We start from the raw sequence: 14,486 nt of genomic DNA on the forward strand, positions 1-14,486 counted from the left end.
GGAATTTAAATATGTATTTGCGATTATTAGGAGTGACAGCTTTTCCATGAGCCTCTGACTGAGCCTGTCTACAGTCAAAACTGATTTTTTTTTTTTTAGGTCTGTGATTTAAGGTCCTAATAGACTTTTTTCTTATGAGCCAGAATGATTCACATACCAAACTTAAGGTTTCTATCTTGTAGGTTGCAAACACCAAGAAAGAAACAGTTTTCAAATGGCTCAAGGATGACGTTCTATATGAAAATGAAAAATTGCCTGACTTGGAGAAGGGAGTGTGTGAGCTACTCATACCAAAGGTATCATGTCTGAAGTGAAACAAGATAGAAGCAAAACAATAATAGCAGTTTCACGTTACTCGTAAATTCTTCATTGACTTCCAATTTGCATCCCAAATTCCCGTGGTTTGCAAAGAAAATGTATTAGTATTTATTACATTTTAAATTGAGGTATTGATTTCATATAAATATGGGATGTTTTATTTGTAGTTGTCAAAGAAGGACCATGGTGAATACAAGGCAACTTTGAAAGATGAGAGAGGTCAGGATGTATCTATCCTTGAAATAGCTGGCAAAGGTAAAATAAAACCTTCTTTGTTCTACTAAAAAGAAAGCCATTTCGCCAACTGAATGAGATGGGTTATGAAGTCACATTCATCTGTATCCTTAGCTATAGTACATTTTGTTTCTTTAGCAGTAACACTGTAGAAGAAAATATACTTGTACTTTAGTTGCATTCAAAGCTGTTTCAATGTTTTAGAAAAATGTATGATATTACTTTGGGTTTGTATGAAATATCATTTCAGTTCATCATCAGAAGCCAAGTTTTATCCCATTACTAATGTAGTTAAAATGATTGAAACATTGATGAAGTGATTCAATTAAATGTATAGTTGGATTTATGTTGAGTAAAATGTTCTTGTTCCTTGTTTAAAAAGTGAGTAGGTTAGAAGGATTTATCCCACACATAAGCCTTTTATGGATAAATATTGCCATTTTAATGTTTCATTTTTCAAATGAACATCATGATTTCCTGTATCAATTTAATTAAACATTGAAAATGCTGCTTTCTTTTAAAATTATACATTATAATAGTACATTTTCCTTCTCCCTTTCAGTGTATGAGGATATGATTTTGGCAATGAGTAGAGTCTGTGGTAAGTAAATGTCTTCTAATTTTCAAGTCATTTTGGGTGCTAAAATCACTATTTCCTGAGATGGGCATTTACCCCTGCAAAGGAGGAAGCTAATGGAACTGCAGTGCACGTCCTATGATAGGCCCTGATGGAACAGCAGGACGGTTATTTGCTGTGTCGTGATGCTTTTTTAAAGGGCTTTTCAGCATCGTATCTGGAGTCTGTGTTTACTTTAAGAAACCCAGTTTGGACTTCCTGATTAGCCACTTCTTTCATTTTGCTTTAGGTTAATTTGGATGATTGCTTTGTACATAATTGCTATCTGCATCTTTTTACAAATGTTGAATAGCAATAATGAATTTTTAAACCTCTCCCTTTGTCTCATATGCATTAAGACAATTTTTAGCTTTGCAAATTCTTCCTCTCCATTTTCTGTTCCATGGAAACTGTAAGAATAAAGATATTGTTAATAATTTGATAATAATAGCTTATATTTGTATAGTTCTTTAGGCTAGCAATTATATAATTTTATTACTGTGAGCTTGCTAGGGATTACCTAATTTGTATCTTCAGATCAAGTAACTAAATCCTGGAGCAGTCAATTGGCTTAACTGTGGGTATACAGATGGTGAGAATCAGGACCCCAACCAAAAGGGAACACATCTCTCTGTCCCAAACTGTCTCACACAGTGTTTCTGACATCCTTTGAAAACTGTTTCACGTTTATTTTTCATACTTTCTCTTTAAGGTGGACTTCATTCCTTTCTGCTTTGCTTGGTCAAATGTAATGACCTCATCTTAAATGAGTTATACTCTTGGTGATTATTAATGGGCCAAATACTACTTCATGGATATGCAATCCACCTTGTGAAGCTAAATTAAATCCTTTAAAAAGTGGCTTCACTCTTTTTCTCTAAAAATTATTTATTTATTTTTAATGGACAAATAATAACTGTGCATATTTGTGGGGTATGATGTGGTGTTTTGATCTATGTTTACATGTAGAAGGATTTAATAAAGGTAATTAACATATCCATCACCTACTCATCTTTTTTTAAAAAAAATTTTTGTGGTGGGAAGGTGAGAATGTTAAAAACCTCTCTCTTTTTCTTTTTGTCTTTTTTGTGACCGGCCGCACCGCGCTCAGCCAGTGAGTGCACGGGCCATCCTTATATAGGATCCGAACCCGCGGCGGGAGCACTGCTGTGCTTGCAGCGCCGCACTCTCCCGAGTGTGCCACGGGGTCGGCCCCTCTTTTTTTCTTTAGCAATTTTGAAATGTGCAGTACGTTAACTGTGGTTGCCATTGCAGTGCTAAGTCTTATTCCTCCCGTCTGCTTGAGACTTTGTACCCTTTGATCGACATCTTCTTTCCCCATCCCTCCCTCTCCCACCCCTGTCTCTGGTAACCACCATTCCTACTTTCTGTTTCTAGAGTTTGATGTTTTTAGATTTCACATATGTGAGATCACACTGTATTTGTCTTTCTATGCCTGGCGTATTTTGTCAAGAATGACAGAATTTCCTTTTTATTTTCATTTGTTTTTTAAGGCTGAGTAGTATTCCATTGTGTACATGTACTACACTTTCTTTATCCGTTCATCTGTGGTTGATGGACATTCAGGTTGATTCCATGTCTTGGCTATTGTGAATAGTGCTGCTATTGTGAATAGTGCTGCAATGGACATGGGAGTGACACACACCTGTGCACACTTGCACACTCATGCTGACAAGCACACTCTGACACACACCATCACATACTCATACACTCACACACTTGCACACTCTCACACCCTGCCCACTTGCTCCTTTGGGTCTCTTTTTTGTGGACATGGCCCGTTGTCCAGTTTACAGAAGACTTGCAAATTCCCAAACCTTCCTAGGGATCTTTGGGGCCATGGGTTGTCATCTTCCCATGGTTCTTTATTGGTAGCTTATCAAGTCTACCAGCTGATATTTTTAATCCCTAAATCTTGCATTTTTTTTTTACTTAGGCTGTGAATGGGCTCTTGCCAACTCTAACCAGTGGCTTTATGGAATTAAAAGGAGCCTCATTTTGTTCTAACCAATAAGAGAAATAATTGAGCTTACATAGTTTCTTGAAACATCTGAGAGGTCGTCATGTTTAGATGAACACGATCCTTGGTAGGTGGTATGTTGAAAGTTACATGAACATTGCAGTAGAAAAGTCGTATCAGACATATCAAGATGACTGAGTGAGCTTCTGCCTTTCTGTGAAGTGATGTAGCTACACCCAGGAGAGGTGTTTTGGGTCAAACTCTGTATTTCTATGTAGCACCTAGTAGAATACCAGGTTAATGTAAGGGAGCGTTGCCTTTGAAGGAAAGTGCAAATAGCTGTCAAAACAGCAATTTTATGTTTTCTGGAGAAAAAAGCATTCCCTTATTAGTTTTCTTGGCTTTCAAACTGAGTTTCCCTTCACTGGCTGGTGGGGGTGTGGGGATGGTCTTTCCATAGTTTCTAAGACGAAATAGTCCTTTGGGCTTTTCATCTTTGAGAACAATCAGTTACCTTTCCTCTGAGGGTCCAGAATTTGTTTTGTATTTCAGGGCCAGCTAGAAGCTTTGAGTAAGAATGGGAGCCTGACTTTAGCCTTGTGGGCTTCCAGGCTCAGCCCTTTGGACACACGGATCTCACCAGGGCATCCTGCATAGGTAATTGTGCAACAGCAGAGCCAAGGATGCTTTCACACCCCGTCACCTAATGGGCCTGAGAACAAGGTCATTTGCTCTTTGTGTTCCAAAGGTCAAAGGATGTGCTTAGCTATAAAGCCAATTTGTTGCTTATAAATATATGTAAGCATAGTTAGAGCCCCTCAGTCTCCTCCTCCACATAATACAGGAATTGGACTAGATGTCCAAGTTCCCATTCCCATCTAAATTTCCATAGTTCTGTGTATGTAAATAAACACATCATTAAAAATATATGCCTACGTTACACTGATCTGCATGTAGGATGGCATGTATGTACATGCCTTGCTCTTACATATGTTTCTGTATATGTATGTATATCCTTTAAAATTTCTATGCTTTTCAAAGCTGACTTTTGAGATGGAGAAAGCAGAGCTGAAGGATCAAACTTGGAGTTAAGTCTTAGGCATCTCCATCAACTATATTTAACAAAACGCACAGAGAAAGTCTATTTATTTATGTTTTAATTGAAACACATTGGTTATACTTACTTGTGGAGTACAGAGTTGCATTTCAATACATGTATACAAATGTGACCATCAAATCAGGGTAATTAGCATATCTATCATTACAAAACTTAATCATTTCTTTGTGATGAGGATATTTGATCTCTCTTCTAGCCATTTGATAACATGCAGCAAATTATTGCTAATTATAGAAGTCTAGCTGATTGTACACCAATAGAACTTATTTTTCTTACCTAGCTGTCATAGTGGTAAAATATACACAGCATATACTTTACCATTTTAACGATTTATAAGTGTACAGTTCAGTAGTATTAAATATGTTGATACTGTTATGCTACCATTACCACCACCCATCTCCAGAACTCTTTCATCTCATAAAATTGAAACTTTGTCCCCACTGATTCACCACTCCCCTTCCCCCTGGAAACTATTGTTCTATATTCTATCTCTATGATTTCTACTACTCCTGTATAAGTGGAATCATTTAGTATTTGTCTTTTTGTGACTGGCTTATTTCACTCAGCATAATTTCCTCAAGTTTCATCCATGTGGTAGCATGTGTCAGAATTTCCTTCCTTTCTAAGGCTGACTAATAGTACAATGTGTGTATGTACCACATTTTGCTTATCCGTTCATGTGTCAATGGACACTTGGATTGCTTCCACGGTTTAGCTATTGCGAATACTGCTGCTATGAACGTAAGTGTACAAATATTTCTTTAAGATTCTGATTTCAGTTCTTCTGGGTATATACCCAGAAGTGGAATTGCTCCATCCTATGGTCATCCTATTTTTAATTTTTTTAGGAACTGTCATACTGTTGCTTAGAGTGGCTGTACCATTTTATATTTCCAACAACAGTGCACAAGGGTTTCAATTTCTCCATATGCTCACCAACGCTTGTTATTTTCTGTTTTTTGATAGTAACCATCCTAATGGGTGTGAGGTGGGATCTCATCGTAGTTTTGGTTTGCATTCCTCTAATGATGAGTGATGTTGAGCATGTCTTTATGTGCTTATTAGCCATTTGTATACCTTATTTGCAGAAATATCTATTCGAGTTCATTGCTCCTTTTCGAGTCAGGTTTTTATATTCTTTTTTGCTGTTGATTTTTAGGAGTTCTGTGTATACTATGGTCATCAATCCCTTTTCAGATGTATGATTTGCAAATATTTTCTCCCATTCTGTAGGTTGCCTTCTTTTTTTCCCATTCTTTTTGAGAGAATCTTAGAAGAGCCTACACAAAATACTTATATGAGAATTTGTGTTACAGATAAGTTGTATAATTTGTTCTAGTTCACTCAGTTAATTAGTAGCAAGTTAGATGGGAAAACCTAAATCTTCTAGTGGCCCTAGTTTAAGAGTCTAGCATTTCTTCTTAAATACTTCAGAATTGTCTCTCTATTACATGATATTTATTTCCAAGACATTGCACACACAATTCTTTAACGTTGGTAATCATTTGATTTTATGAAAATATCTAAAGTGTATTGTAAAGGGGCCAACTTAAGGAAACAGCAACATCGATGGCAGAATTTCCTTTTGACACAGGGTACTGCATAAATGAAATGTCTACCTGGTTAAATTTTGTATAAGGAAAATGTAAGTGCTACTTAAGCCTTCTGAAATATGTCTTAATGATGAAGCAGTTGACTTAAAGTCAGAAACTAGGGACACAACTTGCTAGTTAATGTTTGCCCTGGTCAGTATCATTCTGGGAACTCAGGCATTTGTAATCTGATTACTCATAACTTGTATCCTGTGGTCCTTTCCTCTCTGTGGTTGGCAAAGTTAATTATCCATTGATTTGCTGGCTGTAATGAAACTCATCTGGTTCTGTAGGGCACATTCTAACTCAGTATGCAGGGCCTGGTGATCAGTATTTAGGGACTGCCAGGCAAAATCCTTGTATTTGAATTGAGAAATTTTCTGGAACTGCTCTTCCGTGTTTCAGTCTACGGTTGCATCTGTGTTTTCTTTCCCCCTCCTCCACTTTATTTGAAAATTTTCTGGGCTTATGAACATTTATCGATTCCAATTGTAGTTTGAAAGATGACTTTGAACTCTCCACTGTCTGGCTTTCTTTAAGACTGCACAGTTTCCATCTTTCTGTGTTCAGGGATGTTTCGACTGCTAACCTCTGTGATAGGTTTTGTACAGGGAGGGAATTTGGGGTCAGCCAGTCCTCCTCCCTACCGCTTTGTATACAAGCAATGAAACTATAGGGTTCCAAAGAGTCATTTTCTGCTCCTTTTCTGTGGGCTTTCAATTATGTTCCCAATTTCTAGCAAATTTAAAATTTTTTATTTTTGGCTCCCCGGTGTTCTCAGTTTACATTTTCCTTCTTTTTCCCAGCTCTTATTTTCCTTGTCTATCCTCGCTTGTGCCCAGTAAGAGCATGCACTGGTGGGAGGGTGGGTAAGAGAGGCATTCAGTGCAGGTGCTCATTGCACATGCTGTCCTTTACTTCCCAGACCCTGGAGCTGTGGGTACCCCCTTCTGCTCCTCACTCAGCCCTTCTTCCTTCCTTCCTTTGCCTCCTTGCTCAGCTTCCACGGCTTATATCTCTCCTGCCTGAGCTCTGTACTCTTCTGCCCTTACAAGAGCATTTTTGTTTGTTTGTTTTTGAACCAAGGCCTCCATACCTGAGGCCCCAGAGCCCTGTTATTTGTAGCGCTGCTGGTGCCACTGATCACACAGGGGTGGGTTACAGCATGGCCACACCCGCGCTGTGCCTTCCTGAGTGTGCTTGTGTTTGTGAGAATGTGAGTGATTTGTACTGCAGACCTGAACGAAGATAAGGTCCTTATGCGTGGCATTCCTAAAGAAAATATGGATACATTGTACATACATACAATGGAATACTATTCAGCCTTAAAGAAGAAGGAAATTTTGTAATATGTAGTAACATGAGTGAACCTTGCTTGAGGATATTATGCTAAGTGAAAGAAGCCAGTCACAGGACAAATACGCATAATTCCACTTAGATGTGGAATCTAAAATAGTCAAACTCAGAAGCAGAGAGTAGAATGGTGGTTGCCAGGGTCTGGGGGAGGGGAAATGGGGAGTTACTAATTGGTGGGTGTAAAGTTTCAATTATGCAAGATGATTAAGTTCTAGAGATCTGTTGTACAACAGTGTACCTGCAGTTAATAATACTGTGAAATAAGTTAAGAGGGTAAATCTCATGTTAAGTGTTCTTAGCACAATTTAAAAAAAATGACCATAGAGCTCTTTCAATCTCCCAGTGACCTAATCCATCCTAGAGCAGTGAATCACAACCTCTGAAATGTTTTCTTCAGATACAGGCAAACAACTCATTTTTCTGCCTCTGATTTTTTAATATCCAGGGGAAGGTGGCTTTATTAAAAACAAAGTAAAAAGCTTAAAATATTGACAAGATAGCTACCCCCTTACATTTAGTCTTCTTTTCCAGAGAATGCTTTTGGGAGACTACCCACAAACTAGCATCTTATTTCTGTCAAGTTTGACAAGCTGAACTTTCACTCAGATATTTGGGTGTCTAAGGTTATTCCATGTTAATGTTAAGTGAGTCTTTGGGTTTTTTGAGCCTAACCTTAACTTTTCCTTATGCTGAAAGATAGAGGATGCATTTTTGTTCATTAGCAGATACGTGCCTGTTTACTATTATGTCAATTAGGGGTAGCTAAGAATATTCCGCCTATTGACAGTGGCATCGAGGAACTCAAATGGCACCAAGAAGACGTTTCTTAAGGGGACTTCTCATCTCATTGACTGTTTTCATCCACTCACCACTGCACGTATCAACTTGCAAATGAGACCACATGCAATCTTCTTGCATTTATGGGATTCCCACAGAAATGCTCCGTTTGCAAAATGTTAACTTCTCTGTGTATCACTGCAACCTTCTTGCACCTCCTCTCCCTTTCCTGGTGTTTACTAAAATAACCTTTCCCTGAATGGAACCTCCAGGCACTCAATCCTATAAAGCAATTTTTGGAAAATCAGTGTAAATGGTACTATGGGATCGGAATCTCCTCACTGGGCTCCATGGCTGAGACACCTTAGGGAGCCCTCCTTCCCTCAGTCCCTGATCTTGTTCCACCCCACAGGCACCCTTCCTCATGCACTGTCTGCTCTTGCTCTGGGTGGGTCTCCTCTTTGCTATCCTATGCAGACCGTCTGCTGTGTTTTCGGTTCTTGGCATCGTATTTCTTTGCTGCCTCCTGTCTCTCTTGCCCCCAGGTCTCCTTTCTGGGTCCTGGATCTCATTCATTCCTTACTTCACAGGTACTTCCTCTACCCAGCCTTCTCTTTCTTCAGCATCTGAAGTCTTTCCTTCTTTATTGGCACACTTCCTTTGGTTTTCTGTTTTTGTTTTTCTGTCTCTTTCATGCTAGTGTCTTTCCTCAAAGATCTACTTATTCTTGGCTGCATAATCCTATTTAAGATCTGAGCAACTAGAAAAGGCTGATCGGAAGCCACAGGGGCTGCGTGCCTGGGGTTAGTGGGTGCAAGGTATGCATCTGCTTGTGGGCTGGTGGCTTTGCTGTCGAGCTGCTCGGATCCTCCAATTTTTTGCCTGGTTGGGGTGGTGGAGGTCTGGTGCCTCCACCAGAGGCATCATTCTAGAAATTCAGTGGGGGAAGTGGGGTGAGTTGGGTGGGGGGGAGTCTTGCCATTCAGTATGTAGACTTTCATGCAATCCCACTGTTTTAACCCTTTAGCTCATGTTCCCGGGCCCCCCTCTCACCCCCACTGGGCTATTTTTAAAATTTTGATTCTCTAAAGGGTGAACCTCTGGTTTCCTGATAGATGGAAACAAGGTCTCACCTGACTAGGGGGAGAGGAGAAAGTGATCACGGTTTCTCTGATTCTTATGCAGATTTTCAAATAATCCTCCTATTTGTATCCTTAATCCTGCATATAGAAGTTCCTGCTGCCCCCACATGCTGGGACTCTTAAGAGTTCTGGGCTCCTCTTGGTTCTATTAGCACTGTTTGGCCCTCTTACCTCTGCACAGTCCATTACAGCTCATGTCCCTTTTCTCCACTTTCCAAAACTCTGAGATGGGCTCAGAGTCTGTCAGTCCTCCTTTTTTTGTCCATTGGGTTTGTGTGTGTTCTGTTCCCTTGATGTGAACCAGTGGGGTTTGGGAAAGGCAAGGAAGTCCATGCAGGTTCCAGTCCTTCACGTGGCAGTGATTTACCTTGGCCTGACGTGCTGCAAAGAGCTTCGCACACGTTATCCCATTTAATTCTTACAGCAACTCTGTCAGAGAAAGTGTTTTTATTTATTTATTTTTTGGTTGATGTTCTTTCTTTCCATGGGTTCATTTAGGAATAAATGGAAAGTAGAGAACATTGCAATCATTGCCATTTTTATTTTGGTTTTTATTTCTTTACACAGTTGGAATCATAAAGACAGTTTGTTTATTGTTCTTTTTTCCCCACGTATTTTATAATAATTTTCTTTGTTTTTTATAGATTTCATATCCACTCTTTCTAAGAATTGCATAATATTTCATGGAATCATGGTACCGTGGCTTAAGCTCTTCTCTGTAGGGATAATAACAGTAACTGTACAATGTATATCTTTGGGCAAAGAAAGGCTTTTTTTTTCAATATTTAGGAATGTTTTCTTTCAATTCCCAGGAGTACAATTACTATGCAAAATACTATGAGTATTTTTAAGATTCATAATATATATATCAAGTTGCATAGCAACATTAAGAAATAGTATTTTAAAGAGCCTCTTTGCTGTAGCATCCTCATCAGTAGTTTGTAATCATATCATTTTCCTTTATCTTTGCTAATTATGTTCACATAATTTTCTAGGTTAGAGAATACCGTAAGTTTACCCAGATTACCTAACGTTACACAATTCCATTTCAAATGTAGACCTCTTGCCATCATAACAAGCTACTTCCTAATCTTCTCCTTTCCTGACCTCTCACACTCCCCCAAACCATCTACCCCAATACAATCAGTCTAAATTTTTATTCCAAACATACTAAGTTCTCATTTCTTAGATTTTTTTTTATTGCCTGTGGTTTCTTTTGCCTTATTCCCTCCTTACCTAATTTTTATGTATCTTGAAGAACCAACCCTAATCCTCGACCCCTTCTGGATCATTTCTGCTAGCTCTTCATCTCTCTTTTGCTGATTTTCTACAATACCTAAGATCTGGATCAATTAATGTAGCATTTACCATGCTACATTGTTACTATACTATTTTGCCTCTGTTTCTTAAGCTAGGCTGCTAAGAGTCAGATGTTTATTCTTTTTTTTTTAAAAAAATTATGTTTCTTACAGTATTCAGAAAAGAGCTTTTCAAACTATTCTGGCATGGCAAATGCTTATTTAATGAACGAATGTGGCATGGGAATAAAGTGTAAGAATATGTAGTTGATGGACTTTAAAATATACAGACGTGAGAGTACCTTTGCAGATGGGTACATTAGAGCTATTCGGTGATAGCACCTTTCCATTATAACATAGCACATGCTGCTCTTCTTAGATCTGAGGAAGTTTTATTTTCTGCAGGAGCATCTGCTTCTCCACTGAAGGTTCTGTGCACCCCAGAAGGAATAAGACTTCAGTGTTTCATGAAGTATTTTACAGAAGAAATGAAAGTGAACTGGTACCACAAGTAAGTATGAGAGTGAGTGGCTGTGGCTGAGATGCAGACAGGGCAGCCTGGGGCTCACAGCTGAGATGAAAGTCATACGCTGCCAGACCTGTGAAACTTCATATTTTTGAGCTGTCTTGACAACCTTTGGCTTGGGGCAGGGAACATCACGGCAGTGGGGATGATCCAGGAGAAGGAGAAAGAAGTACCTGAATGTGCAGAGACAGATGTCTTCAATGCCTTGCATTTACCAAAGGGTGGCTCTCCTTATAACACACATTTTACCTGGAAACAAGCAGAGAGTAAGGGAAAAATACTATTTAGAGAGCAGGCTCCAAATTTCCAGTCTGTTGGTTTCCCACTAGGCTTGATTAAACGGAAAAGGAGAAAACAAGCCCAATATTTAAAATAAAAGAAGAAAGACAAGATTAAGCTTGTATAAACAGCATCTCTAGGTGGATAATGATCACTGACAAAACAACTGGAGATTTTCATGTGAGTCACAGCACAGGATGAGTCCCTGTGGACCCAGCCCCTTGGGGTCTGGCTCTTTCATGTCCATACCACAAGATTGCATCTGAGACAACTAGCCTCAGCAGCACCCCTGAATCTAAGAGACTCTGAGAAAAAAGGACTAGCCTTAGGGTTACCATCTCCTTAGGACATAACCGCAGACAAAGGTGAACTTCAGGTGTGGACGAGGGGCAGATGGAGCCAGGACTGGGCCTTTTTGTCCATCTCTACTTTAACCTAAGTACATGAGGGCAACATTTTTAGGCAAATTTTTCAATGTTGTCAACATCCCCAAATCTCATGCTCCTCAATAAGCTATACTCTAAAGTGTCATACCATGCCTTTAGGTATTATATTTACCTAATTAATATTTTAAAGGGCAAAGTTTATGGTTATGACTATTTTATTTTAAAAAGCGTTATTTTGTTTAGGTGAATCTATTTATGAGTAAATTGAAGTGCTAAAAGGATATATGTTCTTTGGTTTTTTTCCTATTTAGGTTTTGGCATACTGTGCTTTTTGTCTTAAATGTTATGCTTAGACACATTAAATAATAAGATACATTGGAGTCTTGGCACATCTGTGTTTTGAATATTACACGTTTGCATTTTGGGTAGTATGATATTCAGTGTCAGGTGGAGTCACAGATCTCATGTTACGGGTTTTATTAGGAGAGTGTATTAAAGTTAGGGCCTTTTTTTTTTAACTAAAGGATTTCAATAACAAGAGCTTCAAAGACAGAAGCATGTGTTTTTGTGATATAATTGTTTATAAGGATTTATTTTTTAAGACAATGAATAAATCTGTGTTTCTAGCTGAATCAAATCTTCCCCTGTAAAAGGAGACTCAATCATTCCCTTCTCTGTGCTTCGTTGTTATTTATGGCATATTGTCTTGCAGTAGGTTGTATACAGTTGCAATATGTGTCCTGTATTGCATCATAAACATGTCCATCCCCTCAGAGAGGCTACCCCGTATTCAGCTTTGTCTGGCAGATTGTAAGGGGCATGCTCGGTGCTGGGTCTGGGGGTACAGAGATTAAACATACCCCATGCACACCTGTGTGAACACAGAGGCACACATGTATGTGTGTGTAGGGATGTGTTATGTTGCATTAGTGAGAAGGTGCTTTGTGGTAAACACTTAACAAGTTATCTTATATTTAATCCTCACAAACGCCCTTTGAGTTGGGTTTTAATAAACACATTTTATATATGTGGAAACTGATGTTTGGTGAGAGGAACATAAATCATTTTGTTTAGTCACTCAACTAGTAAGTGAAAGAGCAGGGATTTGAATGCTAGTAGGTTTGATTCTAACCACTACTCTACTGAGAAGCATCAAATCTAATGTAGGAGATTGTATAGAAGACAGACAGATAAGGGCGAGATCATGTCTCTGACTCATTAACAACATTTGATCAGGTAAAGAAAAGGCACTAGATACAAAAAGTGAAAAAGATATTATTGTAAACTTCTACAGACTTATAAAAGTGGCATTACTTTTGTAGCTAAATTATGTTTGTAACTAAAATATAACTTTTAAACCTCAAATTGTTATATAAACTAAAAGAATATAACTTTTAGTTATATTTCACTATTTGACAATTAAACAATATTAAACTATATTTTAAACTATTTATTAGACTATATTATGTAGTTATATTCTATCACTAAAATATAATGTTTGGTTATATTTCACTATTTGATTCTTAAATGAGTTCTTAATAAATAGCAACTGGGAAAACAGTATTATGAAAATTTGTTGAAATATAATTTAGCATTTGAGGCTAAATGATCCACTTCACAAAGTCTGAGATGCCTGCGGAATGTGATTGTTGAAGGCTTGTACTGTGGACACTAGAATATTTTGTATTAATGGGTGACATTGGATCAATAGGGTGCAATGAGTATTTTGTGAAATGCGAGCGTAAGCAAAGACAGTTGTTCTTTGGTTAAAAATGCTGAGTAATATATCAAGGAATGTAGAAAATGCCACTTTAAAGGAAGGGTTGAAAAACCTATTCAACGAGTTAGAAGCAGGCAAAGAGGAACTCAGCAAAAATGTTCTTCAGAAAAAGGATTTTGCTGTCTTGCTCAAAGGTGAAATTAATATATCATCTAGACCTCAAATTGTTAAAAGTATTGACCACTTAAGACTTAGAAGTATCCCAGCACTGAAGAAATTTCTCAGTATCTTCACAGAAGAAAAAAATAGCATGTTTGAACCTCAGAATGTGTATTTTAATTCAACTGGGGAGATTTTACGTTCTGGGGTCTGACTGCAAAGCCTCCCCTGAAATCTCAGTGAAGCCTTGAACTAACTGAAAGAACGAGGGATGCCTCAGACACCCTTCCCCAGCGTGTTTGTTGTCCCTTAGGGTGTCCACAGGACAAAGCTGGGGGTGGTGTGGGGCAAATGATGGGCTCCAGTGGGAATTGCTGAGGAAGTGCCAGGACTGACCCAGGTGGTGGCTCTCAGCTGCTCAGAGGAGCCCTCCACAGGGCTCCTGGCATGTAGCAGCCGCCAAAGGGTGGGAGACAACAAGCTTGTCTTGTCACCTCAGAAAATACAGGATGTCTCAAATTCTCTGCCTGGGCTAAAGATTTCGACTATTACGAAAGTTGTTGGATAAGTCAAGTTCTTCTCAGGCTGTGGCATTTTGTGGGGCTCTTGTTACAGGAGGTAGGCATTTCTCAACATCGTCTTCTCCAACCTAGATGCAAATATTTCCTAGATTTTGGGAAATTTTCTATTGTCTTTTACAGGTTTTATTTCATTATTCATTTATTTTTAATTTTATTTTAATTTATCAATATACAATGTAGTTGATTTTCGTGTCCCTTTACCAATTCCTCCTTTTCCCTCCTCCCCCACCATCAACATCATATCTGTTCACTTGTCTTAACAAATTCAAGGAATTGTTGTGACTGTTGTGTCTTCTTCCCCCCACCCCTATTTATTTGTTTCTGTGTTTACTTATTTATTTTTATAATGAGATAAATGAGAACAGATAAATGAGAACTTGCCATATTTCTCTTTCTGTGCCTGG

At 38.5% G+C, this 14,486-nt stretch overlaps 1 protein-coding gene across 1 annotated transcript in view; it reads left to right on the forward strand.

Annotated features, from left to right (window-relative positions):
* MYOM2 (myomesin 2) overlaps positions 1–14,486 on the forward strand; it is a 99,333-nt gene that overhangs the window by 72,531 nt on the left and 12,316 nt on the right. Inside the window, exons 29-32 of the mRNA XM_063087837.1 lie at positions 183–296; positions 486–573; positions 1,115–1,153; positions 10,837–10,942. Coding sequence (XP_062943907.1) covers positions 183–296; positions 486–573; positions 1,115–1,153; positions 10,837–10,942 — 347 coding nt within the window. The remainder of the gene's footprint in view (positions 1–182; positions 297–485; positions 574–1,114; positions 1,154–10,836; positions 10,943–14,486) is intronic.

Source organism: Cynocephalus volans, chromosome 1, assembly GCF_027409185.1.
Source record: "Cynocephalus volans isolate mCynVol1 chromosome 1, mCynVol1.pri, whole genome shotgun sequence".
NCBI lineage: Eukaryota > Metazoa > Chordata > Mammalia > Dermoptera > Cynocephalidae > Cynocephalus > Cynocephalus volans.